This window comes from Daldinia childiae, assembly GCF_008694065.1.
Source record: "Daldinia childiae strain JS-1345 chromosome Unknown Scaffold3, whole genome shotgun sequence".
Lineage (NCBI taxonomy): Eukaryota > Fungi > Ascomycota > Sordariomycetes > Xylariales > Hypoxylaceae > Daldinia > Daldinia childiae.
In genome coordinates this window covers 1,015,011-1,030,402 of record NW_022984644.1, presented here as the reverse complement: position 1 = coordinate 1,030,402, position 15,392 = coordinate 1,015,011, and the positions used below count along the sequence as shown (strand labels likewise).

At 42.3% G+C, this 15,392-nt stretch overlaps 3 protein-coding genes across 3 annotated transcripts; 1 reads left to right on the top strand and 2 right to left on the bottom strand.

The window, feature by feature from the left end:
- Window positions 1-248: 248 nt before the first annotated feature.
- On the bottom strand, window positions 249-719 carry GL218_03014 (uncharacterized protein; the record flags this gene model as incomplete). Its single annotated transcript, XM_033579559.1, has 1 exon — window positions 249-719. The coding sequence occupies one exon, from the start codon at window positions 717-719 to the stop codon at window positions 249-251; it is 471 nt and encodes a 156-aa protein (XP_033436645.1).
- Window positions 720-10,833: 10,114 nt separating this feature from the next.
- GL218_03013 (uncharacterized protein) lies at window positions 10,834-12,161 on the bottom strand (the record flags this gene model as incomplete). The annotated part of the gene is made up of 4 exons (XM_033579558.1): window positions 10,834-11,204; window positions 11,262-11,335; window positions 11,409-11,893; window positions 11,958-12,161. The coding sequence occupies 4 exons, from the start codon at window positions 12,159-12,161 to the stop codon at window positions 10,834-10,836; spliced, it is 1,134 nt and encodes a 377-aa protein (XP_033436648.1).
- Window positions 12,162-12,869: 708 nt separating this feature from the next.
- Window positions 12,870-14,695, top strand: GL218_03012 (putative transporter C3H1.06c; the record flags this gene model as incomplete). Its single annotated transcript, XM_033579557.1, has 4 exons — window positions 12,870-13,198; window positions 13,282-13,530; window positions 13,599-13,773; window positions 13,838-14,695. 4 exons carry the CDS (start codon window positions 12,870-12,872, stop codon window positions 14,693-14,695), a joined length of 1,611 nt encoding a protein of 536 aa, XP_033436647.1.
- Window positions 14,696-15,392: the final 697 nt, after the last annotated feature.

The window sequence follows — 15,392 nt, the reverse complement described above, 5'->3', positions numbered from 1 at the left end:
TTAACTGTCTCATCGAACTCGCTGACTTGTATTTTAATTAAGTCGGAAATATAAAAGGGTTTTTTTTTTTTTTTTTTTTGTAAGCTATCTGGTGGTAATACATATTGATTCCCCGGATCCCACTATACCCATTGGAGTTTTACCTATCTTAGATCATTTACTTTTGATGATCATATTGAATCTGAATAACAATAAACATGTAAGGTAAGTCCGCAGTCTGCAGTGTGGTATACGATAGTCTATCTTCATTATAATGCGGCTACAACACCAACAAGCCCCGCTGCCGCCGCCGCTGCTAATGCGAAACCTGTTTCTTGTGGGTATGCTGCTCCCGCATCAGAGCTAGATGTGGAAACTGAAGACGCCTCAGATGAAGATGCGCCAGAAGTATCTGCTGTGGGCGATTGAGTATCGGATCCTGAAGTCGTAGGGGAGACGACACTGGTGATGCTACTGATTGCCGTATCTGTTTGAATAGTGGGAGAAATAGAAGTATCGGTCTGAATGGAGAGTAAAATGGATGTGTCGGTTTGAATAGACAGGACGCCGGTTGTGCCCTGGTCGGCTGCGGAGCTTAGAGACTCAACGGGGCCTCCAGGATTTAATGTTTGGCGCGGTTTAACGTCGCGTTCCGCCGCCTTAATGGGTTCCGGGGCATAGGTTGCGGATGCTAGGCTGCTTGCCAAGGCAAGGGTGGTGAAGATGAATTTCGTATACATGATGATATGTTTCTGTTCGGTTAAGGTGTAGTTATAGAAAATTAAAGATAAAAGGTTGTAGGATAGGCGACAACTCCTAAATATATCTTAAATTCAAAATAGTTGTCCTTCCCGTCGTGATCCGAATTCGTGATGCGGGGACCCTGAGGCGACACCGATTGACGTATGGGGCCATACTAACATGACGTCGGCGTAACCAGGGTGATTGACTACCCACGATTCACAATTAAAGATTCTGGGTTTTAATAGGATGGTCAAGAAGATGAATTCCGGGGTAACACGGATGATTCGTTAACTAAACACAGCTCTAGCAGCTGAAAGGCTACCTCGGTTTGTACCTAGGTTGCATCGATTTAAGGAGCTGCCATCAACAGCTTAAGTTGTGTCTATCATGGCTTAAACTATCGATATTGACGTATGCACAGCAGAAGCTAGGCGTTTCAACTAAAGTGAATCAAGAAGTTACCAGAGATAATTGGATGTAAAGGTATACAGTATGCAATGCAATACGAGTTTTAGGTAGGTATATGTATGTAGGTACTAGGCACCTAAAATAAGATCGTCAATAGAGAAGTAACTGAATATTTGCCGGAGCTCTTTGCCAGCGTAGGATAGTTAAGGGTATAATTAATAGTAACTAGTTGATTTTCAAAATTTCTTATTGCTACGGTAATACGTATCGATGTTGTTTAAGCTATAGTTGCCCCAAAGTAAATTTCCGATGGTTGAAAGTATAAACGTTAAATGTTATGGAATACCTGGGGTTCCGCCCCCAAAGCTGGCGGTCAGGCGGTTCGCGTATTGTTTGTTGATCCCTCGGCTTCGTGTTAATACAGTATCTGAATTTAATCTATACTGTATACATCGTTCGCCGTGTCAACCGTGACGCTTCAAGAGATCTTAATCGTGTTGGTCAACATAGATAAACCATGCTTTAAGTCATTAAACATTTAATAGAGGTCATTTTTATATACATTTTAAATAGTTTTAAATAGAGATTTAGGTAGTTGAACGGGCGGCGCCGTAGTTTTAATGGCATAGTTATGCCCGTTGTACTCGTTACAAGCCCCGCGATGCATCCGTTTCCTTACCCCTCGGTAAGTTCTGAAGTCTATTGGTTCTACCTAAAGGTATTCACTTCTTTCATCGTCATTTGTATCATATGCGATAAGTATTAGAATCATACTTGCAAATCTTTAGAGAGATAACTATAGTAAAGTAATAAGGAAAAGACTGATTGGCTTAACTCTCTTCTCGTATGTTTGAACTAAGACTCTTCACAGTATACATAGTCCCAGTCAATCCGAATTAACAGTAGACTACGTCTCAGACAATAAGTTTCAATCTTTGCTATTCACAACGCCTATCTTCTGCTCCATTACAATTATTATGCTATACATCCCACAATAACGTCGAATCTATTTTAACTACACCAGGATAGATGAGAGGTAAAGACGTATATGCATAACGCAGTGCCTTCAGCCTAGCTATTGATGAACATAATACGTTTGGTGATTTCAAATGGTCTACGTAATTAGAATGGGTGTTTAGAGAAGCGTCTGACTGACTTGTAGGAGAGAAGGATCGGAGTTAGGAATAGGGCTGCAGTAATTTAACAAAGTGCTTACAGGCCTGGTCTAGCCCTGGCCATCCGAAGAAGCCATGCACCCCATTTTGTTCTATGTATGTACCACACCACTACATACTTACCTAGGTACGTAAGGTATATAAGTATATAGGTAAGTTGGCAAGTGCTCTTCCGATGAGTAGCTTCAAAGGTACCGCTAGGATGTTAATATAGGCCGCATGACTTGATAACGAATATATATCTCCCAATGTTCTATAGCTTGGTATTTGATGGGTTAATGAACCAAAAGTACAACATGGAAGATATTACTACTTGAAGGTTATTGATCTTGACCTTCCAGCTGTTAAGAATATCTTGTTGTTACATCTAATATATTTTCCTGTCTCATAAGCTAACATACAGCAGTTAATTCCGACCTTGCTCCTCGGATATCAAGCTTGTTCAGCCGCACATGACGTATTCCGCGCGATGAATTGCGTTGTTTTTGAGCCAAGACCCGATAGCCTTACCTGTCAGTAGTCAAGTATACATACTACTACTAATAGATGGCAGTGTCATTAGCTGGATATTCAAGTAATAATCATGAAGACGACAGAATCGTGCCCTTGTAAAAATATCTATGGCCTCTCCGTAAAGGTTGTGTGGCGCCAGGACGATGCAGCGACGTGTACTTGAGTAAGATCCAATTGGATCTCGAGTGATATGATCAGGCGCTTATAACGAAGCTCGTCGGGCTCCATGAATTAGTCGCCCCTCGTTCCCCGATTCAAGTCGGTGTCCCAATCCAGTCCGATTAGTTTTATCGTGGCTGTGCGACACTCATTGCGATCTCTTGGCTCCCCTGGTGGCTTGTTCGCTTATAGATTTACTTGTCAATCCTGATGGCCTTCGCGTGATGCTCTCCGCCGACCCCGGCCAAAGGGGACGCCCCAGCGCCATCCAGCTGAGAGGGTTGACACTTTAAGCACACGTCAACTCAGTTTAGTTCAAATTACTTAGTCTTCGCCCGGAGAGTGAATTAATTATTTCACTCTCCCTTTAATCTTTTCTTGCACTTTAATAAACTAGCGCGCCAAGCAATTCTGTAGTTAGTATCATGAGGCCTCATATTTGTTAGGAGGTATATGGTCATCTACTATTCCTCCGTTAATTAGCATTTATCTTCGATTTACTCTGCTGTCGACATCTTCTCATGGAGCAGTAGTAGTTGTAACTATGCATTATTATACGATGTATTTACTTTATAACATATTATGGCTATCCATCCAGTATTTACATTTGGCCAACGGCCAACTAAGCATTCGCAACTCGTCAACCGACCTCGTTCCTATCTATCAACCCTACTTATCGAGCCTCAGACAAGACCCTGCAATATTCAATCCTGCCCTTGGGGGACAGGACTGGGGGATGTGTTGCAACTTAGTTGTTAACGAAAGCCTCGTTATCGAAAACGATACGCTCTATATTCGGCCTGGACAAACATTTTTCTCCGGCACGATAAATGATCTTGAAGAGTTCCCTAGGTTTCCTTGCGGTGCAAAATACAATGGAACTTTATCGGCGCCTCATCAACAATTCTGGATGCCTTATTCGTGGTGTTACAACCATTGCCCCGGATGGCCTGTTACAAAGGCGAGCGATCTCGGAAAATGGTTGAAACCCCTGATCGCTTTCATACTACCGTCGCTCATTTTTTGCCTTAACGTTCCTCGTCGTCGCCGCCTTGACCTGCCGACTAGTTTATTCTCTGGTGGATCTATCGATATATCGAGTCTCCCTTTGTTTATTCTTAAAATCCCTCTCGCTTCATTTATTGTTACACTAGACATTATTATTTGGACATGCGTCGTGTTCTCAGTGGCCAGTCCCATGATGACGTCTGGTATTTATGAGGCCCTTCTTGATGCCCGAGTCTTGTCGTATCTAGAAAGTCGAAGTAAAGAAAACTCTCTTTCCGCTAAGGAGAAAGCTCATACTCTCCTTTCAATCTTAATAGGGAACCTTGATATTCAAGCCTGGCACTCGAGTAGCTTATTTGTACACAATATTCCAGGAGGCGTCTTTCGAAGAAGGCCCGGTGCCCAACCTATGAAAACAAATATCCAATCAAGGATAGAAGTTCCACGCCCATTAGACTTAATTACGCCAAGCCACTCCCATGATGCCAGTCCTTCGAATACGCCAACCAAAATCGCTACGATAGGAAGGTTTAAGAAGTCATCGTATAGTGTTCAGCAGCGCCGGAATATTATTGCTACCAAATGGCGGTTATTAGCTATGTTAGACTCCCAAATCAGCTTTGGTACTTCAGTCGGTGCGCCAGTTCTTTTTTATATTGCATCGTTTATCTGGTCGGTATATGAAGTTCGCGAAGAACTAGGTTCCTAGTAAGTTGCTAAACGGTACTTCGTTAAAAGCCCTAGGTATGGCTTTATCTTCAAAATACTAACATCTAACAATAAGTGTCACGGCGCACCAATTAGCTGCTGGAATGTTCTGGATGACGATACCCCATGTCGCCCTTGTTAGCTGCCTTCTCCTTGCTGGGAACAACCCGAATATGGCAAAATGCTGTCGCTGAATCCCTACTCATTTCCGACCCCTTTACCCCTATAGATTCCATGAGATTGGTGGACACCGATTTAGAGTCTGATCCTGATGTGGTTCCGAAATATTCATAGCGCAGAGTTTACATCGGAAGATCCAAGGTCGATTAGATATACTAGATCAATTGTATCTAGATTGGTGAACAGCACTTTTGAGTTAGCTTACAAGGAGTCCAGATTCAAGCCAGCGTGGATGTGGAATAGGGGATCTAATAAGGCTATGTGGATCGCGAAACTCGGTGACGAATATCCATATCTTCGGGGAATGAGGGAAGAAGTACTAGACAGAAACTTCAAAAAGGATCTCTGGACCTCAGCTTTTTATGGATTTACCCTTTACTTCGTGCCGACGTTCTTCAGCGTATTAGTCAGGTATTATCTTTGGATATATCTTCTATAGTTTCTTACTAACTATGTTCAAGCTATACTACTCCTCGGCCTGGATTTGGCTGCCGTTCCCTTATCGTGTTTGCCTACGGCATATCGCAACTGATCCTCCAACTTCTGTGGTTGCTTCGATGGTATTTCTCCAAGCGTGACACGTGCAGCAACTCTAGTAATACATGGTATACGGCAGCAAAGTCAACTTCAATCTACCTATGGTACTTGGTGTTTTTATTCTCAATATTTATTGGGGCTTTCACCAGTATTGGTGGGACAAGTAAGTCAACAACACGAAACTATAGTGCCATAAGTACCACTGACCGTGATATAGTATTTGTTCTCACAAATGTCTTAACCAACTGCTTCTGTGCAATACCGGTATTTTGACCTGAAAGGTATCTAAAAGAGTAATGTTATTTCAGTAGTAATGGTATTTCAGTAGTATTCAATTTTAGCCCCACCTCTCTCACCGCCTGCCTAAAAGGGTGACCGCCTTCTCGGCATCCCGGCTATCCCGTATAACCCAATATACCCTCACTCTTGAATTTTACTCATTTAAACCCGTTATTTTTCATCAAAATAATCTATTTACATTACCTCGAATTATTAGGAAAACATGCCTTTTTGAATATAAATTTATTAATTAAACCTTTCCGAATTAGAATATATACATATGTATTAGTGTATTAACTATCCTGGCCATTTAAGTGCCTCCTAATCCTTACTCGGCTGTCAGATCAATCACGCCAATATCTCCCACGCCTTCCTTACTTCTTTCCTTATCTCCCAAGATATCCTCAATATTAGGGAAGTGATCAGTAAAGGGGTCTTGCTTTTGGAGCCTTTGAGCCTCAATAATAGCCTGCTGTCGCTCCCGCATACGCCTACAGCATCGTGAGTAGATCTAGTAGCATTCGACCTTGTAAAATGCGATATGTATTACCTACCTAATTAATTGTATGCTAAAGATAGGTTGTAAGCGCTAACTTTTCTGCCGGATTTTAAAAAAGGGTGGGGCTAAAATTGAATACTACTGAAATACCATTACTACTGAAATAACATTACTCATCTAAAAAGGGAGATGCTAATCAAATCACCCCACAGGCCAAGTACTGGCGAGATCGCTGGACAAATCCTGAAGCACTTATATTCGTCGACGACTCTACGTGGGAACAGCTATACTACGCCGAGAAGTGGTGGTTTCCAGCTGGTGTCATTGGCGTTGTTTTCATGACGATTGTTGCCTACATCGGATGGTGGTATCAACGGAGTCTACGCCAACGCTACTGTGACTTGGTAAGTAAGATTGACCACGTTAACGACATCGAATTTGAAATCGAAGAAGTATCCGATACCGATGTCGATAATATTAGGGGGGAGGCCATTAACACGATCCATAACACGTAAGAAATAGGACATGGTTTCTTGGATGAAGGCAGTGAATGCCATTTGTACTATAATATTATTATAATATACGTCATAAATAATGTGTTTTGAAGCATATATAGGAAACTAATGGCGTAATACCACGTGAGCATTATACAAAAGACAAATTTGCTATCTGAATTGAGTAGTTAGTGCAGTACCTCCTATTATTGTGTCAGAGATACCCCTTGATGGTTGTCATACGCAGAGTAAATGTCAAAAGTAGCAGCGAAGCTGCTGTGTAGTAGCCCTGTAGTAACATAAATCTATTAACGCTTGACCTTCTAGTCTCTTTCGGGGACGCGTAGCACCTTTATGCGGATGTATGCTTAATTCATACTAGTATCGCTTATACCCTAACATACCGTATCCAGAAACATATATTCAAGGAGCCTAATAAGAGATCTGGGACGGCTGGAGGTAGAGATACAAATTGGACCTGTTTCACGCTAACATTGTATATACTGTATTAAAGCTAAACCTTTTACTGGCTATTCTCAGCAAACAACTCAGCCCAAAAGGCTTCAAGCTGTATAATAGACATGTGTATTCCTCTTCCTTTTAGTCATGGAGACCTTCAAGATGATTCAGCCCTGATAGCACTCTTCCCTAATTTCCGATCGCCCGGGGTTAAAGAGTCTGTTTGGATTTCAGAGTATAGGATAACTTTAGTATAGCTATATAGACATAACCAGGCTCTCATAATTGGCTTTGAGTGCCTTTACGGGACAATGATACTTTTTCCTTACGTCGGAATCCACTCTATGAGAGAATACCTAATATAATATGTTGTACACCCCGGTTTATAAATGTACCTGCCTAGAAAGCTAAGTCCTCCTTCCTTGGATATGTATATAAAGCTTTTGAGGCTCAAACGTACAGTTAGTGAATATTAGGCGCAGTGTGAGAATAAGGAGTTTTCTTCAAGTTCTATGACCCTGTGTGTCGAATTTACCTTTACCTCTATGGCCTCAATAAATATCATATCCAAGCAGTCTATTTCATAGTACCCCTTCGAGAAGATTTTGTTTAACTCCAGAGTCCTTGGATACTACCACAGCCCTAATTCTGGATATAACATCATTCGTTTCCCTTGAGTATGGCGATTATTCCATCCAGTTTATCCCTTTGTTGTTCAGATGTCGTATGTGCTCAATCGGCCGCTGTGGTGTCTATTTATTGCATCACGATATCTTTCTTCCCCTTCAATTCTTTGAAATACAAATAGCTACGTGACTCTATGCATAAGGTTAAGGATCGCCTCTACATCTAGGCAGTTAGTTCTATATCACTAATAGAATAGGATATTCCATGCCTTAAAGCCATTCCCTCTTCCACAAATATGAACACGTATGATTCATTTTACCCCTATAATCACATACTCTTACTAATAAAAGCAATGCCGGCCTTCGATTACCAGTTGCAGTATTTAGCTTCATTTACTAAAACTACCTAGTTAGAAGCCATTCATGTCCTCGTTGCTTCTTGAGCTTAAAGTCTTTTATTTGTGTACCTTATCCTATTCTATCAGCCGCTGTCTCCAGGCCCGGTTGTATCTCGACGAGAGATGGAGAACTTGAGTTTGTTTAAGACTATTGTACAAGAACTAGTTGAAAGAAGCATAAAGAAAATACCATAGGTCATCCGCTTTAAGAAGAACTAAAGTTAATTAATGATCTTACAAGAGGTTCTATTATGTGATATTAAACAGGACTTTTATTAGAAAGGGAATTACTTGATTTTTACATGAATCTTATTACCTTAATTAATATACACAAATCATTCTCTTCCGCATTTCTAGAATATAATGTCGGCTTAGGTACTTAACGAGTCATTATCTGCTCTCGGGGCTTGTGGTTCTGGGATGCCTGTACGATGTCCTTTTGGTGTGCGGGGTGTCTGCGAATCTAAAGTGGTTGGTTCCTCTTGTTCTTTCTGTAAGGAGAGGATGTAGTTGTTGGCTAGGGTTACGTGTGTCTTCGCTCTTGAAGTGTCTATCACCCACTCGTCTAGGTATGATTTGAGCTCTTAGCTTTGAGCCCTCTGCGTTGTTCTAGAGGAAGGCAGGGGAGCTTGATGTCTGTTTTTGATCTCTGGAGGTAATAAGGTCACGAATGCTATAATCCGGGTTCTTTCTGTGGTTATTCTTCATCTTGGTTAAGTCTAAATGCTAACGTTTAAGACGTATTAACTTCTTACTCCGTTATTCGATCATCCCAAAACGAATACGTGAGTATAATGAACGGCACTATTCTAGAGCCTGGTTATGCGACTCTTGTGACACATACCAATCTGATATCTATACCATGCCGTCTTTTGGGCTGTGCTGCCAATGTCTATGAACATATACCATCATCCCGCCACTAGGAACTATGTTGTGTAACCATGAATCCTTCCGCCTGCTGTTGCTTTGTTCCTCCGGCTGTTGCTTTGTTCCTCCGGCTGATGGTAAGACAGTATGCAGTCTCCAAACAGATATGTATACGGTAGGCGTTTATTTGGAAGTCAGCTGTAAGCAATTACTTTATTGCTCAAGGACTGGTTCAATTGATAGTTGACGGCATATAGCTTGTGGTACACCCATCCTAAGTAAGCTTGAACCTCTATGTCGGATACATTCCGACTGTAACACACCATCGGTACAAAAGTGCCACAATCCTTCGAGTGAGTTTATCAGCCGCCGAGATGTACTCGGTGAGACGATCTGCAGGTTGATGCAAAACATATCGGTTTTGAGATAAGATCGGCCTAGCACGAAAAGAGATTGATGTAGTATATGGAAGCCTGCAGGCTGTGCGCTAAGTAAACGATAGCCGGCTACTAAGATTAATTTAGATGCAGCCTTATGCCTTACCTTGCCGTCAGCGAAACTTAGGTAGGTAGGTAAGGGGGTATAGTAGTTAATATCATGATCTAATAGGATGGATAAGCACCTAAAATATAATTCGATAAGATATCACAGAAGTTGACATAATCAGTTATTGTAGAGGCACCGAACTAGAAAAGTAGGGGGGTTATGATTACCAACACCGTAGCTAAGGTTGTTTGAACTGTGTGCCGCGTTAGCATTGTGATAGAGATGCAATGTATCACTTTACAAGTATGCCTGAACACTGATAGTGGATGCAAGTTTGACATATTTCCAATAATGATGTCCTTCTGCTCGTGAGTGCCGTTCCACGTCGAAATAGACCAAATGAGTTATTCCCGAAGGATTTCGTTCTGTAACCTTTCATGTGCCTTCGTGGCGCGATTGTTACATCGGGTAGCCCTAGGAACAGAAATTGGCCCCCAAATGACTTATGTCTTAGATCCTTCACATAGGCCTAACACGAGGCCTAATATATGGCTGACAACATAGAGTGTAATCACTGAATCGCCGATTATAAAGTTGCGGAATCACAAATTATTTAAAGATCCTAAAAGGGAAAAACAATGCGAGTTAGGCTCGCTATGGTTGCATGCCCACATATTAAGTAGCATTGATTCATACCTACCTTATTGCGTGGCTTTATGCGGGAGTCTTGTTAAACCTGAGATTTAACAAAATTCTGTCTCCAATTCTGCGTTGGGGGCCCAATGTAACCGGTAATGACAATGAAGTGGAAATAAGCATTGTGTTTTGGAAGCAATCCTTACGCCTCAAATCCTTTGGGGGTCCCCTGCAGAGGCCTTGTAAAATCTGCTAAGCTGCCTGTAACGCCGCTTTTCTAGCCGGTGTGCAGTCAGGTACCTTAGGTACCTAAGCTTGATGGTAACCCGAGTCCCTCTATATGTGATCTATGCTCAACACAGCAGTTAGAAGGCTAACCCACTTAGAGAATATTTGAGGATTTGAGGGGAGAAATACGTTAGGTACCTAATTATAATATTTGTATTCGCTACTAGTTACGAGGTTGATAATTGTTATCTTACCTATTTATCGTTACATTTATAGCATACTAATTTCATAACATTGAAGCCCAGCGTCAATAACTAGAACATTATTACTCAGTTTCAGCCCATCCAACGCTTATATGTGCGTAAAATCCCGTCGTCACATAGGTAACGGGTACCTATATGTAATCTTTGGACTGATCCAACGCATCACCTTAGGCACGTAAAGTACCTCTTATGCTACCATAACGTCATGACGAACATGAATCCCAGCATGCTGAGTATGTTCGATACTCTCTTCAGTCCCTGTAAACTGTGCAGTTGCCTTGGTTTGTGTAAGATATGGGTTCGCATCGGAGAGGCTTTCAGGGTGTTTATGAAGGGAGTCAGTCGACCGTCTGACGAGTTCATCTCCGTCTTCGTCGTGAAATGGGCGATGATTACTTGAAAGTCCAGTCTTAGAGTGAGGAGAATTGGTGCTGAGAAGACTCGAAGCACCATGGCGGTAAACTCGTTGGCCTAGGAAAAATATACTCGGGAGGCTAACACTGATGATGGATATGGCGATCTCCGAACCTAACCAGAGAATTGGTGTAGAAATTTTGTCTACGTATGGATTATCAGAAGGAAAATTAAGTATGTTTGATAGAAAAAGAGTCTTACATGTCGGGTCCTTTTCAACTTCGTCACCAGCTTGAATAATGGTGACAAGGCGACCAATGGATACCACAACGACGCTATAAACATGTGTCAACTAGGCGGAGAATATAGGGGCTGTCGAGCCGAAAAGGGAAGAAAAGAACAACTCACAGGTATCCGCATATGAAGACTCCTAAAATCTGAATTTTACGTATCGTCTTCATGTGCAGTTTCCATAACATCGGCATGGGCATCACCAGGATAATAATGTCGATAATAAGACTGGTTATACCGCTACCCATCCAGAAGCGGCCAGTATTAAGACAATGCCCGTCTAATGTGGTATCCCAGGCTTTTGCGATAGGAGTGCACATGAATGTGACATCTAGCAAGATCGTGACGAGCCATATGACATTCATAGCATGCACCAACCACAATGCATACTTGAACCGAGAGTTCGTTGAACCGAAAACGCGAGCATAGAAAAAAAGAGCTGAAGATTTGGACACAGCAGTTCCAGTGTCAAAAATGTAGTAGACAACCCAGAGTAACTTTAGAAACGGCTTGACATTTTCCGGCGGTATTACTTGAACATGAAGTCCAAGGCCAAGATCAAGTAGCTTCAAACCGATTATACAAACTGCGATATTTAGCACCTGATTAACATCAATTAGCTAGAGTTAGGTACCGTGTGGCTAAAAGTTTTATAGGGGCCCCTACCGCACCCGCAAACGCCGTCCAGTCGTCCCACCAGAACTTGTTAGGGGTTTTTGACATGGCAGACGGTGTCATTAGAGCCCTAGACCAGGCTCGAACGAGTACCACTACCGTTGGAACAATCATCATGGCAATGAGAAGCTTTCTCAGTTCGTCTTGTTTGGTGTCATTAGGGTTAAAGTCGGGTTGAGTTTCCGCTGAAGACATTTTGGGGCTTGAACTCTCATTGACGAACTTGTGATGTTGGATGGCCTATTGGAGATATTTTGATAAGAATAATGGGGGGACCCAAGAGAAAAGATGTTGGGAAAATAGTTGGCTGTTAAAACAGCAGGACTATTGGAGGATATGGTTCATACATAATACCATTGACCGCGGTTCCTAATACGATCGGGATTACATACCTACCTAACTTACCTACATGTCTGTATAAGAGGATGATGTTATACCTTTACTATGCCTTCAATCAAATGGTACCACCTCATGTATGTAACAACCGGGGATTGTGCTACCCGATCAAGAATCAAAACCCGAATGGTTTGATGACAGCTGATTGGCGGGATCGCATGTGCCTACACCAACATGTAGGGTAACACAACATGAAGTACGGCAATCAAGGGCTGATTTATATGAAATATTAGATTACCTAGGTACAAGAAGTAAAATCTCAAGTTCTTGTACACCCCTGTTTGTTTGCTTTCAAAATAATACTGATAGATTAGGTACCTAGTACTTTAGGCACCTAAGATAACTGAAAGCATATGGACCTCATACAGTGTCTTTGAGTACCTATTTATGGACTGGTGATACGTATAAGTTCTTTACTACACAATATTTTTAATTCTTCCTCCCGTAGAGTTTCCACCAAGCTGCTACGATATTTTCAATAACGAAAGCACTCAAGTTAACTTTGCTATGTCTGTTCTAGAGAAGGTTCCCTCTTCCCAGCTCGATCCCTCACGGGAAGAGCAAACTGAGGTCAAAGCTCAAAACTTGAACATGGACGTAGAGACTGCGAACAATAAGCAATCCTCGGCCGGCGGCTCACCAGTTCGAAAGCTAAAGCCCATGTCTTGGTTCTTCGTCGTGTTTTCCTTACTGGCTGCCTTATTTCTCTTTGCACTTGATAACACTATTGTTGCCAATATCCAAGAAAATATCATATATACTCTTGGAGGCATTGAAAAACTGCCCTGGATTTCTGTCGCGTTTGCTTTAGGTGCTGTTGCAACCAACTTGCTCTGGTAAGTACATGTCGTGCCCCCGCCTTAAGTAGCTACCTACACAAGGCCTCGTTTGCAGTTATCATGATTAACCAAGAGCGTAGGGGCCAGTTATACTCTCATTTTGAGAGCAAATTACTTTTTGTCTCCAGTGTGGTGATATTCGAAGTTGGCTCTGCGCTTTGCGGAGCTGCTCCGTCACTCGATGCACTCATAGGCGGTCGGGCTATCTGTGGCATCGGAGGAATGGGCATATATCTAGGGACAATCAATATGGTATCGGCCTTAACAAATGACCAGGAACGGCCCATGTACCTAGGATTTGTTGGACTAACTTGGGGTATTGGCACAATGTATGTATATCCCTTTGCACCTAAATCTCTAGTGAGATAGAAGGTAACTATACTAACCCTTATAATAGTCTTGGACCTATAATCGGCGGCGCATTCACTGACAGCTCTGCGACATGGAGATGGTCCTTCTATATCAACCTCTGCATTGGAGGTCTTGCCGCCCCTGTTTACTTATTCCTCCTGCCAGTCGCTGATCCTCACCGAGGCCAAAGCTTTCTTTCACGGGTAAAGAACTTGGACTTGGTAGGGACAGTGCTTAGCGCCGGCGCGATCACCACCCTCGTGATGGTTATTTCATTCGGGGTAGTGTATATGCATGGAACAGTGGTCAAACAATCGGCCTCTTTGTCGCGACAGGAGTTCTCTGGATCGCTTTCATACTGCAGCAGCGCTTCTCTTTGCTCACCAAGCCCGAAAGCCGTCTCTTCCCCCCACCTCACTTATAAAATCTTGGGAGATGGATATTCTCTTCGCTCAAATGGCTAGCGCGCAAGTCGTCGTTACAATCCCTATTTATTTCATCCCAATCTACTTCCAATTTGCTAAAGCAGAGTCCGCCTTGCGAAGTGGTGTCCAGCTTCTCCCGTTCGTCTTGCCGCTAGTATTTGCAGTTATGATAAACGGAGCGGTTATGGCCCAAGTTGGATACTACATGCCGTGGTATGTAGTCGGCTCAGCTCTGGCGTTAGCTGGCAGCGTGCTACTTTATACTATTGACATCAATACGACAGACGCTCGCATCTACGGGTACTCTATTTTAACCGCTTTGGGTGTTGGCCTCTTTTCACAAGCTGGGTTCGCAGTGGCACAGGTGAAAGCGGCACCCCAGTTGCTGTCACAAGCGGTAGCTTTCATTGGAATTGGCCAAATTAGCGGCATTACACTAGCATTGGTAATATCCAACAGCATTTTCTTAAATGAGTCAACCGAGAAGATTGCTAATATTTTACCTGATTTGCCGCGGAGCGTTGTTCAACAAGCCGTTTCAGGGGTCGGAGGAGATTTCTTCAACAACCTCACTTCGGATCAGCGACAACGTGTTTTAAATGCCATAATAGAAAGCATCGACAATACGTTTATTTTGGTTATCACAGCTAGTGCACTATCCCTTGTCCTTTCTGTCTTTATGAAACGCGAGCGACTTTTCGTCACTCCGCCAAAATGAGATATTGCAAGGGGTTACGGAATACAGGTTACTATCGAGTATTATAACTGACATATCAAATTCTTGCCAGCGAGAAATATCTTCTATTTCCACGCAGGTGTATCTAATAAACTACCTATTTAATTGGTGTCTCGAAGGAAGTTCCGTTAAGGGTTAGGGCTATTCTCATTTTATTCATCTTGTTTCTTGTTTTTCTTTCTTGAACTATAACCCGGCTAGATAGATGTTTTGAAATCTAAAATATAGGACTCTGCTAAATTTGCTATAGTGTATTGAACATATTTTAATACGGACCATTTTACATAAAATTGTTTAGGATACAATCGAGACATTCTTTCTATCCAGTCAATTGGATTGACTATATGCACTTAAGGGGAAAATCGCGTTAAACATACTTGGCGGTGAATATTAAGGCTCTGAAGTCGTACACTGTCTCTTACATGCAGCACCTTCATGCAATGCAGTTTTCCTACCCTTTCTATAGAGGAAGGTTTCATTTCGTAATGGGGGTTAGTAATATGCCGTGATATATTCGGAGTCAAGATGCGAGTGTAATACACCGCCCTATATGCTACACAAAGACATCAGTAACACAACAGTATGATATGCTGTTTTATCACCGCCCAATAATTGCTCATGCCTCGATAATAGCCGGTTCAAATAATCTGTAGGACGAAATTCTTTGTCACACTCTTCC